Raw genomic sequence first — 17299 nt, 5'->3', positions numbered from 1 at the left:
GGAAAAAAAAAATCCCCATGAATATCATTTTACGGTTATGTCAATTCTTTGGTCATTTCTTATGGTTTACAAAGTCATTGCTTACTTATTCTAAAAAGTTTGCTTCCAGTGGCATAATGATCATCTGTCTTCTGTTCACTCTTGTAACTCTAAGCCTAGCACAGTTTTTGATCATAAGTATGCAGGAAATATTTGTTGAATAAATGAATACGTGTTATTTCGTATATTTCTCACAGTCCTCTGCTATACGTAGGGCTCGGATATCTTCCCCACATTTCAAAATAACAAAACTAACAGGTAAAGTTTCGGTGATATCTGCGGATAGATGACCAAGAGGAGGCTGAGCAGGAACTTAAACCCCTAAAAATATTATTTCATCACACTATTTAGAAGGTTACTATCAGGAAGAAGCACTTCAGATGACAGTAATAAATTTAGTTTGTTTCTGCGGTCATTAATTTTTAATTACATGTGTTTACATTTGTATTAGTTAAGGCAACGATTATATAGTTTATTGTTGTTAACAGGCAAGACAGTCTTCATTCTTGAACCTGAAAATGTTTAGGACTGCTTTATTTAGTAGATAATGTTCCTGTTAGAGCTTCCATGCTGTGGAAGGTACTAAAACAATGCAAAATTCACATTAATATGCTAGGTTTAAGGTTCTTCATAGCAAATATTGTGAATTGGTTCCAAGTCGTTCTTAAAAAATCACCCTGATTAAATTATACTGTTCCCTCTAAACTGCATACCTTATTTCACTTCATTGATCATGTATATATTCAGGGAAAAAAATAAGTAGAGAAGGAAATATGCTAATGGCTGATATTTTCCACACACATACACAAGGACTTTTTTGAAAATAAGATGAAGATTACACACTTTATAATTTTCTGATATGGATGTGTCTTTAAATACTCACTTAACATTCCTGAAAACTTAACTTTCCATAAGAAAAAATATAACAAATCCCAAGACTCTTTGTTATAACTTCCGTCTCATCTAAGGCAAACTCTGAGTAATATCACAGGAAATATTTATAATAAATTCTTACAGATATACTCTCAAGAGCAATACGATATAACTTTCTTCAAAATGATTAAAACCACATTTTCCATAGTATGCAGTTTTATTTTAATAAACGATGTGGAGACAATCGGCTAAGTGGCTCTCACAGGACGTGGCCTCCCCCGGAACCGCGTAGGTGCTGACAGCCTGGAGTATGAGAAGCCTGGACAAGCAGCAGAGGCGGCGCTGAGGTGGGGACAGAGGTACCTGAGGGCCGCAGGTTATGCTACTCTGCTCAGGTTTTAAAAGAAGAAACATGACAGATTCAGGACACCGGGTACAAGGGTACCACCGGCAGGAAGAGTTCAGGGATGAGACTCAAATATTAATTGAAAAGAAACAAAGGGCAGATCCTGTCTTATTCATAATGGTCCCAGGTGGCATTTTCAAATGAGGTTATTTAAAGGCTTAAAGTGGAATTAAGGAGGACCGTCTTGCTGGGTTTGTTCTCTCTTTGGTGGGGAATTCTTCATTTTAGCTTCATCAGGTTTTCATTAGAAAGCTTGCAAACTGTTTTGGATAGGATTACATTTAGTACAAAATGCAATTCAGACACTCTAGAAATTCTCCAGAGGGAATGGACATAGAGACAAAATCCACAAACTCACATCAATCCACAGTTCCTTATTCAAAACCCTTAGGGTGGACCCTCCTGACATACACGGTAGCACGTTCATCCACTAAGGTTTGCAGCAGTGCTGTTTAACTAGACACATTACTATTTCCACACCAGAACATTTCAATGTTCACACCATTAAGTGGGGTAAATAGCCACAAAACAGTTACCCTGTAGATCAGGGCAGGATGGTGCCGCCAAATAAGTTTTTGCAAATTCGGAATGCATTTTTGCTTTGCAGAGCTCTTTAGAATTTGAACTTGGACAAAAGGTATTGTGGGCTATATGAGAAAACTGAAACTGTGGAGATGTTCAAGGGACTTTACTCAGAATCAGAAAGTACTGAGTGTCTTCTGGTCCAGAGAATCGGTCTTTTAAGACTTAGTTCCAGAAGGAGGTGCCTCCATCGCTGGAGTCCTTTGTGAAGTGAAAGAAGTGAGGCATCCAAGCAAATCACAGGGCAGATTAGCAGCAAAGCACAGGGCAGATTAGCAGCAAATGACAAGCTGGTGAGAATACGAGTAACATATTAACAGGTGAGTCGTTAAGAGATTTTATAAAAGGGAGAGAATGGGAAAGAACAGCAAATAGGAGGAAAAAATACACTAAGAATAAAATGGAAAAAAGAAATTAGCCAGCCAACAGGAAAGAGCAAATTCAAGTGGTCGATAAGAATATATGAAATTAAAAGCAGTTCATCCTCATTTTTAATATAAAATGCCAATCAAAACGCCAAGGAATCTTCACTTCCTGCCCATATTATAAGATTAAGAAATATCACATAAAGTGCCTTTTCTGAGTCGGGGAAAATAAACAATCATGCTGACGGTGATGTAAATTGGTGCAACCTTTCTTAAAAAGTTTTGAAAACTCTAGAAATACCTAAGTTTGTAGAAATATGTCATTCATAAACAATCATGGATGTGTTCTGCAACAAGTGTTCATATCAGCAATTTTCGTGAAAGGGAAAAGGCTGAAACACCTAACCGTACATTGAGGAGGGATTAGAGGAATCAATATTGGTCAATACTGATCCAAACAGAGAAAGACTGTGCAGGCATAAAACTTAATTAGTAAAAAATACATAATAACACAAAAGATACTCATCGTGTACCAGTAAGTAAAAGTGTAATTTGCAAAATAATCATTCAGGGTGCTTTCATTTAAAAACATTTAAAAACTAGATTATATATACATAAAATAATTATGAAGCTTACTTATGCATGTTTATGCTAATAGTAGTTGCCTTCAGGTAAAAAGGTGACAGTGTTTTTTTCCTCTTTTTTCTTAACTGTAGCTTATAAAGCTTCTGCAAAACCATATTATGTTTAATAAGAAAAAAGCAAAAAAATTAAAAATAAAAAATGTCCGTATCAGCAGAACAGAATGTAGATGAGTGCTAATACATGACCATGCTCTAAGGGATGAGTATCGTACAGAGGCATAATCTCATTGCTGGGGCAAAATATGTTTACAATATGATAAAAAGATATTGTTCACTTATTCCCAAATACGTATTTTCCACGTTTGTGTTACGTGATACCTGTATGTGGGTGGTTCTGTTGCCCACAGAACTGATATTCAATGGCCTGGGAGTGAGCTTGGCTTATTTTTGGAGCTGATATTCAAGACAGATAAAGTGTTACCTATTTTCATTGCTGAGAACTGGTTTATCTAGTGGCTGATTAAAATTAGGTAACTAAGAGATGACCCCAAAAAACTATAGATTATTTGGAAAGGCGGTCAAATTTTACAATGAATGGTTTACATGAATGTCAACCAAGAAATTACCTTCAAGAGATTGACTGGCAGTTGTATTGCTTTTTAATGTACTCCTCCATAAGCTTAAATTCATGCAAACTGGAAAAAAAAATGTGCTTCTCCTGATTTAAAAATAGAAGAATGGTTTAAAATGATGGTTGCATTTATAGGTAATTACTCCACTTTAAAAAAGGAACACGTAGAAATCTGACACATCTCCTGATGACTCAGCTTGAGGTAAAACGCGACTGTGCTCACAAAAGTCACGAAATGTACGTGCAGCACAGAACATTGCATAAACAGGGTAGCTCTCTGACAGGGCTGAGCACGCTAATAAGAAGAGCTATCAATTCTCGTCTGTCTTCAGAATCCTGCAAACACTCTGTAATAAGTTAAGAGTTGCATATTATAGCTCCACAGGACCACTGAGAATCCCTTATGACAATAAAAATCATTTTAAGTCACAAAATTCCCTCAAGGTCACCTGACGCAAAATGGCCCATTAACTACATGCATATCACTTCATTATCACTTCCTGTCTTTGCAGATTAATTTTATATTTTATATTTTTCAAACAAATTATACTGTGACAGTTCATTAAAATTAAGTTTCCTTTAAAAATTAAGATGGGATACCATACAGAGGTATTTATGGTAAAATATTTAATTGACTGAAGGGACAATCTACATGTAATTACTATTTTATATATAAATATGTCTTGCCCTAAAACCATATTTGTGATAGACTATCTTGGATATTGGTTATTCAAACTAAAGTCTGCACGCGAATTGTTTTCTCTTTAATAAGGTCAAATTATAAAATTCTAGTAAATTTTAGAAAGAAGTCTCTCCTTTTATCTTTATATTGACATAAACAGCGTAATTTCTAGTTTTTAGGATTCTATTAAAAATGTACTGCTATTACAGAAAAATCTTCTAAAAAAGAGAACACACCTTTTTATTGAGTAGGTTTTGCTTAAGGGCACGTTTCTATATTAAAAATAAGAACGACAATGGTAGAGTTATGAATTTTCAGCCACACAGAATTTTAAATTACAGTAATTTGATTGATCCATATTTTTATGAGATTTCTTAAGGATAGGAAATGTTAGATAAATGTCAATTACCATACATTAAGTAAACTACTTCCTTTACCTCACCTAATAAAATAAAGTTTAAAGGTTTGTAATAAAATTTCAATATAATCTCAGGGAACCAGAGGGCATGTAAGAAACTCTTGAGAAATACTCCTGAAGAATAATACATACACAGAGCAACTTTAATGATAACATGCATTCCTTCCGAAATATAAAATTTCTATTTTCTGTTGCACAATACCTATGCACATAGGAGGGTCTGGTTGCCAAAAGAATCGGTTATTCAGCTGCACACAAGTGATTTTAGCTTGTCCTTGGAGCTGGTACCCAGGGTCACACTGGAAAGTGATGGTATCTCCTGGCTCTCTGCTGTCCCCATAGCGGGTGCCATTTTGAGGTATACCTGGGTCGTTGCAGGTGGACGCGATGGATGCTAGAAAGAAGGGACAACATCACATCAATGACTGGAAACACGATCCCAGCACTCTTATAGACGTAGAGCCCTTGTGGGCTGAAGCGCTCTTGATCCAGGTTAATGAATCACTTGTCCACATATGAATGTAAGAAAAGCAGCTTTTTTTTCCCTCAAGAATACATTCAATAGCATGCATCTTGATTATGCTTCCTTTGAACAGATTCTAGCAAAATCTTCATGAAAATTCAACCAATTATGGAATATATTAAGGATTTCTGTATCATACTATGCACACACACATACTTTCCCCTTTGATCGTCTCATTGACAATATTTTAATGAAAATACATGCCACAATTTAAATAATTTAAGAATACCAATCTCAAGGAACCTTGAGGAAAACAAAATAGGATAAATTCCCTTTGGTCAGTGCCTTCCCACTGCACAACCAGCTAAGATGAACTAAACTCTCTTAAACTGTTTTGTCCAAAACCACCTTTAGTTCTTTAAAGATATTTTTAATTCTCCTTTAATCCTAAAGAATATTTTTACCGAGTTTATAGTTTAGGATAGCTGTTGTTGTCCTTATTTTCCCCTAAATACTGTTAAGAAATTATCCCACTTCTTCTGCCTTCCAGTTTTCCTACTTAATCTCACAGTCTGAAACTACTCTAAGATCACCTTTTTGTCTTTGATGTCCTAACATTTCACAATATGATGTCTGTGTACAAATTTTCTTTATTTCTAAGGAAATAAAAGTTTTACAATATTATGTCTATGTATGAACCTCCTTTTATTAACCCTGCTTGGAATCATTTGAAGTTTTGAATCTGAGGATTAAGCTACTATCTTGTCAAATATCAGTTCTCTCCTATTATCTCTGTTCCTCTCTTATGAATTAAAATTTGACAAATGTCTCTATCTTCTGTGTCTCAACTTTTCATTTTTAAATCATTTTTTTTATCTTTGTTCCATCTTCTGGATAATTTTTTAGACTATCTTCCTATCACAATCTTCTCTCCATCTGCATCAAATTTATTATTTTATCATGTTGAGTTTTAAACTTTCTTTCATTGTGCTTTTCTGTTAGTTAGCATTTTGTTCAAATATCTTTGGCCATTTATACAGCATATTGTTCCCTACTCATATTTTTATTCTCTTTTATTTTTTAAACTCTTACAGTCTGATCTGATAATAATTCCAATATCTCATGTAATCTAAAGTGCCTCTGAGTTTTGAATTTGCATTTCTGTTTTTGGAACTTCACTTGCAATAATTGTTTTGAAGGTGTGTTTATCCAGAGGGGATTCTCATTTGACTTTACCATGTGCGTGGAACACGAGAAGCCTTCTACCTCTTTAAAAAAAAATCTCTGTTGAGGCATTTTGGGCCACAGAAATGGCATGAATTTATCTATAAGCTAGTTTGAAACCTGCTTGTGGTTATGAGTTGTCTATATCTGTGTCTGTTTCTATACTTATATCTATATCCATATTTGTCTCTCTCCTATCTATTATCTATCTATTATCTATCATCTATCATGTATCTATCATCTATTATCTATCATCTATCTATTATCTATCTATCATCTATCTATTATCTATTATCTATCTATTATCTATCTATCACCTATCTATTATCTATCTGTCTATCTATATCTATCTATTATCTATCTCTACCATCTATCTATTCTCCCTTATAGTGAGAGTAGGACATCCCCCCTTTGGAGTTCTAGCAGTATATGAGGGTCTCCAATTACATTTCCAATATTGGAAAGATCTTAGACCTTGTTTCCTATTCTTTCAGCCCACAGACTCTCAAAATGGAAGCTCAGTGTCACCAGGGACCAACTGACAGATGCTCCCAGGGCAAAGCCAACTTCTGAACTTCATGACCTTTCTGCATTTCACATTATTTTGGTGACTCTCAGGATTCCTCATGTTCTTGCAGTTTCAGTGATACATTTTAAAAGGCTAAAAATAATTGTATCCAACACCTTTGACATATTTTCAGTGGATGTGTTTTCAGATAACATACTTTACTGTAATACTGGACACTGCAGACATTTCAGTTCTGTCTTAATCCCACAGCATGATGGCTGGCTTATCATACCTGTCATCCTTGTTATTATTATTAGTGTTCTGAGTAGGGGAATTTTACTTGGAAGCAGAATTCTCAGTAGATATCAAAAAGAAAGGAAGCATTTGGGCTTCCGTGTAGTTTTTTCAATGGGAAGAGAGCAGGAAATGCCATATCAGAGTCATTGAGGAAGATCCTTTTAGTTTCCACTCTCCTCCCATCAGATGCAAAGATTAGAATGCAGGGTGGAAAGCAAGCACATTTTCCCAAAAGAAGACCAGGACAGCAGTAGAATGCAGAATGGGCCCAAGGACACAAAGCTTCTAGTTAGAAACTCAGAAGTGTCACACCCATAAGCCACAAATTTTTATAATATAGAACGGCAATTATAGTATTCAATCACCAGAATCATAGCCCATCATGGCCATCATCTATGCAACAAAATGCTGCTTCCACTGAACTAGTATTTTACAAACGATCTTGAGTTTACTATTTGAGTAATTAAAGAATCTAAGCTCTACCTGTGCTCTACCTTTGCTGAGATTTCTCTAGACTCCAGAAAAAAACATAAGTAAATCCTATTGCACATTTACAATCTTGGCCACTGGACTGAATTTCACATCCCCCAAATAAACTTAATTCTTTCCTCAAGCAAGTGGGCACATGGATGATTACATATTCATTTCCAAGTGAGAATTAATTTAATATAGCATTAGAATAATGAAAAAATAAATATATAGTATTAAAACAGTTAATTGTCTACTATTAAACAGTGGTATTCTTAGTAAACACCCATAGAAATATTTATATGATAAATAAGTACGTAGTATTAAAATAATTTAAAAATAAACCTTTAGACGAAAAGCCAAGGAGATCATAGATAAGTCTCATTGTAATTTTTAAAACAAAGATATGTTTTATTACTTCTCTTTCTGACTTTTTATTCAGTATTCATTAAAATCAAACACACACATTACTCAATAAAAAAGCTTTACACAAAGATGCACAGATTTTGTACATGAATAAGAATTTCAACAGACATATGAGCCTTACAAAAACAAGTGTTCTGTAGAACACTTTTCTATACGTTATTAAAGGTGTTTGGTCAAACAAGATGGGCAAATACTGTATACTCTAGCTCCCTCTTGTAGATCCCCGCTGTACATCAGGGATTAAAGGCTCAGAGAAGCCCTACAGTAAAGAAAAAAAAAAAAAAAAAAGTTTAATCCAGTGTATTCTAAATGTCTGTTATCATAGAGCATGTTTTTCTCAACAAATTTCTTCAAACCCTTCCAAATAAAGATCCACAGAATATCAGTATATAAAACACAGGCTTGTACTAAGGGTTATATGTCCTTCAATGGTATGAGGTTTAATTCAGTTTTGAAAGAAGTTTCTACTTCTAAAGCAAATTTCCATTTGGCATATCTGTAATAATAATAATAGAGCATGCCATTAAAAAGTTATAAAATAAAAATAAAAAGTTCTTAGGGTAATCTAGATTGGATTAAAAATACAAAATCAATAAGACGACTTTAGGGAAGACAAAACCATTTTAAACAATGCAGTGGGAAATACATTGGTTGGGTCCTTGAAATAAATGCCATTTTATTTTCCCCTAGTTACAAATTGTGTAAAGATGTTTTCTGGTAAAGGCAATAAAGCTTATTTGGAGACTAATATGAAAGTCCCCAACCAAAGACATTTCTTTGGGGTCAGAAATTGCTTTTTCACCTTCAGGGTCATACAAAGTTATGGATGAGGCACATACTCATTTCCTTTTTATGATTGTTTTCTTTTATATGCCACATGTTTCTTGCACTCAATTTTCTCTTAAACGTTTTTTTCTTCAAATGGGATTTTGGTGACTGAATCATTCCAGTTTATTGCCATAAAAAGGAAAACAATATTTTTAGTTGCATCAGTCTTATCCCTCTCTCACCTTAGAAAAAGAAGATACTATTCCTGAGGTGATGGGTATTGTATTTTTCAATTTCCCCAGGGGTTCCCTGGACTACTCCAAGTCATAAAGAACCTTCCACAGACCCAGTGGCATCTAAGGGACATTGCTACTCTTTGTCTCTGAATCCAGAGCGATGGACTTGAGCGATCTGAACCTGTGCTCCACTTAGCATGAGAGCCACGGACCTGATGTTTTTGTTTGCAAGAGGCAGCAATGGTGGTGGAGAACCATTGTATCATAAGAATTGCAATGCACACACATTTATTTCCAATGGGATAAAGTCATTTTTGACACTGGAGACTTTATGGAATATATACATATTAAAATAATATGCAGAGTTGTGTTCTTTTTCTATTCTAAAAAATTGTGCATTTGGGACACGTCCTATTAAATGTGTCAAGTCCTCCTTACATGTTTTTTATTTTTATTTTTTAAAATAAATTTATTTATTTGTTTATTTTCGGCTGTGTTGGGTCTTCGTTGCTGTGCGCGGGCTTTTTCTGGTTGCAGCGAGCGGGGGCTACTCTTTGTTGCGGTGCGTGGGAGTCTCACTGCTGTGGCTTCTCTTGTTGTGGAGCATGGGCTCTAGGCGTGGGGGCTTCAGGAGTTGTGGCACACAGGTTTAGTTGCTCCACAGCACGTGGGATCTTCCCGGACCAGGGCTTGAATCCGTGTCCCCTGAATTGGCAGGTGGAGTCTTAACTACTGCGTCACCGGGGAAGCCCCTGCATGTTGTTTGTTTGTTTTGTTTTTTTTGTTTGTTTGTTTTGGGTTTTTTTTTTTGCGGTACGCGGGCATCTCACTGTTGTGGCCTCTCCCGTTGCGGAGCACAGGCTCCGGATGCGCAGGCTCAGCAGCCATGGTGCACGGGCCCAGCCGCTCTGCGGCATGTGGGATCTTCCCGGACCGGGGCACGAATCCGCATCCCCTGCATCGGCAGGCGGACTCTCAACCACTGCGCCACCAGGGAAGCCCCCCTGCATATTTTTAAACATCATTTAAAAGTATATTTATCGAGAGCCGGATGTTGAGCAGCCGGACAGCAACTCAGCAGTATTCAAGCCCTGGAAGGGAGATGGATACCACATTGCCTTTTATGGATGAGTTGTGGAGTGGACAATACATTTCAGGGTCAAAGTGAGTACAGATAAAGAAGTGTGCATTTATGTGGTAAGTCCCTTTTTAAAAAAAAAAAGTATACTTATCAACTGCGTTATTCGTTCATAGAAGTAAAGTTTGCTTAGTGTACATTTATTATCTTAAAACACCCTTTCATAACATAACCTCCACAGAGAGAATGCTTACCACGTATATGGAAAAACATATAAAGCGACACCAATCCGCTCCATATCAGAAGCAGAGATATCTAACAGTCAGATCTTAACCTGCATATTAAGTTCTCATGTTCTTGAGTTAAGAAAATTGAATTAACTCTTTATGCACGTGGTCAGGTTATCATTTTCTCTGAAAAGTTGCTCTTTTGGGTTAGATCATAGCACTGAATAGGGAAATCTCCTTCTGGAGGGTCACTGACTGTATTTGACAGGATAGACCTGAACTGGCCGTCAGAACTCTGTCACGTGTGCATCAGCGCTTTGGTGGCTGGAAAAGGTTTAGGAAACACACAGAAAAGAGGAACCTCAAGTCATCCAATGGGTGCTTCCACTCAATCCCAGACTCCAAATTAAAGAAAGTAGGTATGAATTCTACCAAGTTCCGCTTAATTCAGTCGACATTCCTCCTCTCCTTTCTGACAATGACAAAGTGCTTCAGGAAATGGAGACACGGAGTTTTCTGAGACCTTCCGAGATCAAGAGCAGAGCTGCTGGCTGCTGAAATGCACATTGCACAAACCCCTCTCCTGGGCTTCAAAAGTAACGCACAGTGCTGGGGAAAGAGCCTTGACACAAGTCTCATATCTTACACAAAAGTTCTTTCACAGTTGATCACATTTAAATACAAAAGGTAAAACTATAAAACTTTTAGAAAAACTTTTAGGAGAAAATCTTTGGGATTTAAGGCTAGGCAAGGACATGACAACATGAGCATGTTCTATAAAAAGCAAAAATTAATAAACTTCATCAAAATTAAAAAAATTTTCTCCAAGAAAGACTTTGTTAATAGGATGAATAGACAAGCTAAAGACCAACAGAAACAGTTTAAAAGCCACATATCTGACAAAGGACTAGTATCTAAAATATATTGAGAATGCTGAAGATGCAAAAAAATAAAGTAAAATAAAAACATGAAAATACCCAACCAGAAAACAGGCAAAAGGCATGAAAAAGCATGTCACTGAAGAGAATGTACAGATGGCAAATAAGTACGTGAAAAGATGTTCAAAATCATTAGCCATTAGGGAAATGCAAAGAGATATCACTACATACCTATTAGTGCAGCTAATAATATCACATATATAGACAACATCAAATGATGGTGAGGATGCAGAGAAAAGGAATCACTTAGGCATTGTTGGTGTTAATGTAAGATGGTACGGCCACTCTGGAAAATTATTTGGCCATTAAAATCTAAACATTCAATTGCCATTCAACCCAGAAATTATACTTCTGGGCATTTATCCCAGATAAATGAAAACTTATGTTCACACAAAAACTTGTACATGAATGTTTATGGCAGCTTTATTCATAATGGTCCCAAACTAGAAATAACCTAGATGTCCTCCAGTGGGTGAATGACTAAACAAGCTGGTATATCCAGTCTATGGAATACTACTCCGCAACACAAAGGAATAAACTGAGGGGACACACAACAGCCCCAGTGAATCTCCACAGAACTACTCTGAGTGAAAAAAGGGAGACTACACCTTACAGGATTCCTCTCATATAACATTGTTGGAATGGCAAAGTCATGTAAATAGAGAACAGATTAGAGGTTGCCAGGGTTAAGGAAGGGGTGGCGGCAGGAGGGAAGTGGGTGTGGCTAGAAAAGGACAACCTGAGGGACCCTTCTGGTGATGGATGTTCTGCATATTGACTGATCATTGTCGATACTCTGGCTGTGATCTGTGCTCTAGTTTTGCAAGATGTTACCCCTGGGGGGCACTTCCTAAGGGTTCACAGGATCTCTCTGTTTTATTTCTCACAAGGGCATGTGAATTTACAAGTACTTCTAAAGAAAAAGTTTAATTATAAAGGTTTATATATATATGCACAAATATATGTCTGAGTTGCAGTATTCACTTGAATTGCATACAATGAATACAAATCATTTTAGATTGAAAATTATTTTTATTATATGAATGTATGTGTATAGACGTGTTTAATTTCAAAATTCAAAGGAATGAAACAATATCAGGATTCAACACAGGAATCGTGTTATTTCTGCATGTTCCTTCATGACAGAAAGTAACATGGGCTTCAGGATTGTGAAATTATGGATATATACTGGCAAATCTGAAGATGCACACTATATATTGTCACTCATTCCTGGGGAAAATGACTCTTTCTTTTGGAATAAAAAAATACTAAATCAAACGAGAAGTCCTTTCTCATGAACACAATTAACTACCAAGAGGCTTCATTAATGCTATTACTGCGGGCCAGAGAGAACAAATTAGAGGCCAAGATTCCTCAGACAGGAACGCTGAAGCCTCGGAAGGCGTGAAAGATTTTAGTTTGTCAGCGGGACCACAGGCATTAAAACACTTGTGCAGACAGAGAGAGTGATGTTAGTATATGAAAATATTAAATACCCTTTATGATCTGTTACTCAAGCATCCTCTGTAACAATGTTTCAAAAGTGGAATATTTGCTTTCATGGTCTTTGTACTGAATAAACACTTAATAGCTATGAAAATATGTCATTAGAGTAGACTATCAAACGTAAGTGTAAATTGAGTTCTACAATTTAAAAAGAACTTCAATATGCAACAGAAATAAATCAATCACTTTGATTCTGCACAATAGGGAATGTGAATTCCATTAAAGCAAAACAAGTTGAGTCCCATATTTCATGCTAATTACATCAAAATATAATAATTCAAGAGCTATTTATATTGCAGCTATTAAACTAGCCGATAAATCCCCTCATCCTACACATTTTCATTTTCAAATTCAGGAGTCACTTATTTTTTTGTAATAATCGTCCTGATACTTTTTCTGCTGCTTATAGTAAGATCTGAGTCCTCTATCTGTATAAGATTGGAGTTTTTAAATTAACTTGTTTAAATTGTTTTAAATTAACTTTTTAAATGATTTCAAAGATCCTCATAATCAATTATTGGAAAGAGAACATTAGTGGTATATAATACATGTCCAATTTAGGCAATTTCTGTAAGTCAAATAATTTTTCTATTTCTTGTAAATTAATGTTCTAATATTTGTTTGCTAGTTATAAAACTATATTTTTGATATCTGCATACCACATAGTTGTAAAAATTAGACCATGTAAGAGAATGCACTTGGAAAATTTTAAAAGACATAAAAATATAACAGATTACTAGTGTTCACAACAGTACTTTAGTCACTTGTGTCAGTTAAGTTCCAAAGACTGCACTGGGAACTAAGCTAACTTCCTCCTTTATAAAGGCATTGCAAATACTCAGAGAAAAAATACTAATTAGCACTTCTATTTTCATCATGCCAAACATAGAATCTATGGGAAACTAAGTGTCTGAAGATCTAAAAATACTTTAGACTTTAGAGTTATTTTAAAAACACTTTTTATCTATTTAGTAACACAGATATTTACACTTTGAATGCATCATAAAATCCTATGTTTTGCATCCTCATAACAGTGAAGAATCCTTCATTCAGTTATTCAAAGAGATTTTAGTTTCTTTATATCTAAAGTCACAATCAAAGGAAAACCTCACCCTCCATAGATCATGTTCTAAACATCTATCACATTAGTCATCACTGTTAAATTGATTCTCAGCTTTTAGTAAGTATGAAAGATAAAAATCTGTGTACTGACACAAGACAGACTTGAGGGGAGAAAAAGATGACTATCACATTTTTCACTGAACATTCTGCAAATCCACCTATTCTTTACTAATAATAAGTGCACGATTAACAATTTCAACATGTTACAGAAACCTCAGGTGGTTGCAGCCATGCAAGTATCTGCTATCATAACGTTAGTGTGGTCAAGTGATAGTTAACCTGTTTACTATCTTTTCCTGCCTCTAAATCAAAGCTGCACTATCTGCACGCCTTCCTGCCAAGCAAGTGTCAGGAGAATCTTACTTTTGTCAGTTTGAATTGAGTAGTGTGAAACAGGAGGCCAAAGAGTTGGGGAAATCTAATTTGAGAGCTGCAGACTGTGTCATTTATCACATAATACTTCCCTGGAGTCAATATATCTCTAGAACTGAGAATAAATAATAGCAGTCCCTTATATTGGGGAAAATTGATAAATCAAAGTGCTTTTGTGTTCCTTACTTTTGAGAGCAGTCCTCATCAAAACTGTGGGTGGCAAAAAGAGTATGGTGCCCTAATTTAACCTAAGTCCATGAAAATTGTGCACATGCCTGTTTACAGAGCTGTTAAGATGGGGCTTAGCCCCAAGCCATGTTATCTTTCATGGGTAGAAAGACAGTGCCTCTGTGATGCCTGTTCTAAAAATTATATAATATTACATGTGTGTGCATATGTGCGTATACTTTTGAGAGTTTTCTGTTATAGGATTATGCAGTTTACTATAGTTTAAGTGAGTCTTATAATGCTTAAAATTATATACATAAAAATATAATATATTTATATATAATACAATATATAATATATATTATATACATATGTTGTATATTATATATATAATATTATATATTATATATATATGTATTTTTTCCACTTCCACTCTGATAGGATTGCTAAATCTGGACAGTTTATATTCTCTTTAATACTGCTAAATGCTTCCAAGCATATTACTCAAATATGCACCTCAAATTTCTTTTTTAATCACCTTAATGAGAACGTAAGTTATCTGGGGAGGACAAGTTCTTTTTTTAAATTTATTTATTTATTTTTGGTTGTGTTGGGTCCTCGTTGCTGCACTCAGGGTTTCTCTAGTTAAGGCAAGCGGGGGCTGCTCTTCATTGCGGTGTGCCGGCTTCTCACTGCGGTGGCTTCTCTTGTTGTGGAGCACGGGCTCTAGGCGCACGGGCTTCAGTAGTTGTGGCACATGGGCTCAGCAGTTGTGGCTCACGGGCTGTAGAGTGCAGGCTCAGTAGTTATGGCACACGGGCTTAGCTACTCCGCAGCATGTGGGATCTTCCCGGACCAGGGCTCAAACCCGTGTCCCCTGCATTGGCACGTGGATTCTTAACCACTGCGCCACCAGGGAAGTCCAAAGACAAGTTCTAAGTCACTTTTAAAATTCAATTCAACACACATCTCCTGGGTGGTTGCTCCTGTAATTGGAACCATCCTAAAGACTGAATATTAGAGCAGAAATATTAAAAAAATCAATAATTTAGGAAATTCAGTCTCACTAGAACCAATAACCAAAAAAAAAGAAATAAGCAGAAAATATAGACACATACACAAGAAACAAGAAAACAAAAGACAAAATACTTTTAAGTGTCAAAAGTGAGGCAGAGATAAATGCAGTAACTAGTGTAGAATATCTGACTTCTGAATACCAGGATATTCAGTAACAGTCAAAAAGTTATAAAAATAACTAGTGGTGAACATTATACAGGGGGAAGTGTAAAAATGATATAAAACGGGTTCTTATTTATTCTTTGGGATCAGAGAATCCTCCTACAAGGAGTGGTGTTTAACTGCCACTCGGGAAACGGACAGGAATAGCAGGCAGTGAACAGGGGGACAGAGTCCTGGACAGAAGGCACTTTGCAAGTCAAGGTCTGAAAACAGGAGAAAAGAATCCTTAGAAGCCAGGTGGAAGGAGTGGGTGAGGACGGGCAGATACACGGGAGCCCCACGTCAATCAGTCGGGGTCATGTAACAGGATTTTATTCTCCAGTCAGATACTGGAGAAGGACTTTTTAAGTGGGGGGCTTAGCTTGATTAGATTTGCTCTTGGCCAACGTGGCTTTTCTCAAACGCAGGTTCAATACAATCGCCCTCCTCGGAGCAGCCCTTTAGACAGAGTCTGGTGTGGGTGAGACCCAGCAGATGTGGGCTTGTGTGATGAAGGGGAAATGCAAGATAAGAACAGCCACACGAGGTCTTGTTGGAGGCTGGGCCTGGATTGGATCGGATGTGGTGATGGGATAGACCCGGACATGCCAATTTTGACATGTCTGCAAGATGTCCAAACGAATTTATGTATTTGGCCCCTTAGAGCTTCACAAGACAGGTGTGAGCTCCGAATAGAGAGTTTTGAAGTGATGATCTTCTGGATCTTTGTCCACACCCAGGGAAGAAAGAACATTGCTCAGAGAGACAGTGAATAGAGAGATCAGATGACTTAAGACCAGGTCCCAAGGAAACCAGGAAGAGGAAGGTGAGACTGCAGGAGACAACAGAGGGACTGGCAAGGCAGGAAGGATCAGAGGGACAGTTGTGAAAATCCAGGGAAAATAATATTTCAACAGGTGGAAAGTGTCAGATGCACTGAACTTCTGCAGGAGGCCACTTACCAGAACCACGAAAAGGTGTGTGTTGATTGAGGCTCATGGCTTATTTTTGACCGTGACAAGAGCAGTGAAACCGAGGTGATGGGGGCAGAAACAAACCAGGGGGCTGCAGGATGACTTGGAGGTGAGGAAACGCACACAGCAAGCCCAAAACATGTTCTAGATGAAGGAGAAAAACAGGATGCTCAAAAGTGGCAAAGGGTTGTTGTATGTATTTATCTTAAATTGTGATTTGAGCGTCTGTGTACAAGGAGTGAGGAGTCAGAGGAAAGGATGAAAATGAAAGAAGACGAGGACACACCGGGCAAGGTCCCAGCAGCTGGGGGCATATCCATGATAGGACCAGCCTTGCTTGGGAGAAGGCGTGACTATCCCAAGCTAACAGGAGTGAAGAAATAGAATGATGTCTCCTGGAGGAAGTGGAAGGAAATCCTTCTGACAGTTTTATCTTTGTGAATGAAGACTCCAGATCATCCACTGCCCCGAAGAGGAGACGAGCAAAGGGGTGAAGGTTTGAAAATGAGGTGAATAGGACCCAGAGTTCCCTGGCAAAATAAGTGCCTGTAGCTCAGCCACGTGAGGGTGGGGGTCCCACAGTCACTGGGAAGAAGCTCTTGGTTTACGCGTCTCCTTCTCACCAGAGGATGCTGGGCAGACGCGATGCAGGAAGCACATGGGCCAGGGAGCTTAGCACATGGTAAGAGACTTGATTTTAAGGATAAAATGGCTGAAGACAGAAAA

General features: G+C 37.0%; 1 protein-coding gene across 1 annotated transcript in view; it reads right to left on the bottom strand.

The window, feature by feature from the left end:
- CSMD1 (CUB and Sushi multiple domains 1) overlaps positions 1–17299 on the bottom strand; it is a gene marked incomplete at its 3' end in the record, with an annotated part of 1744596 nt that overhangs the window by 208353 nt on the left and 1518944 nt on the right. The window contains exon 27 of the mRNA XM_082863948.1: positions 4783–4974. Within this exon, the coding sequence (XP_082720074.1) occupies positions 4783–4974 (192 nt within the window). The remainder of the gene's footprint in view (positions 1–4782; positions 4975–17299) is intronic.

Source organism: Leucopleurus acutus (assembly GCF_964270905.1).
Source record: "Leucopleurus acutus genome assembly, chromosome: 21".
Taxonomy (NCBI): domain Eukaryota; kingdom Metazoa; phylum Chordata; class Mammalia; order Artiodactyla; family Delphinidae; genus Leucopleurus; species Leucopleurus acutus.
The sequence above is the reverse complement of the archived record's forward strand: the minus strand, read 5'-3'. Positions and strand labels throughout refer to the sequence as shown.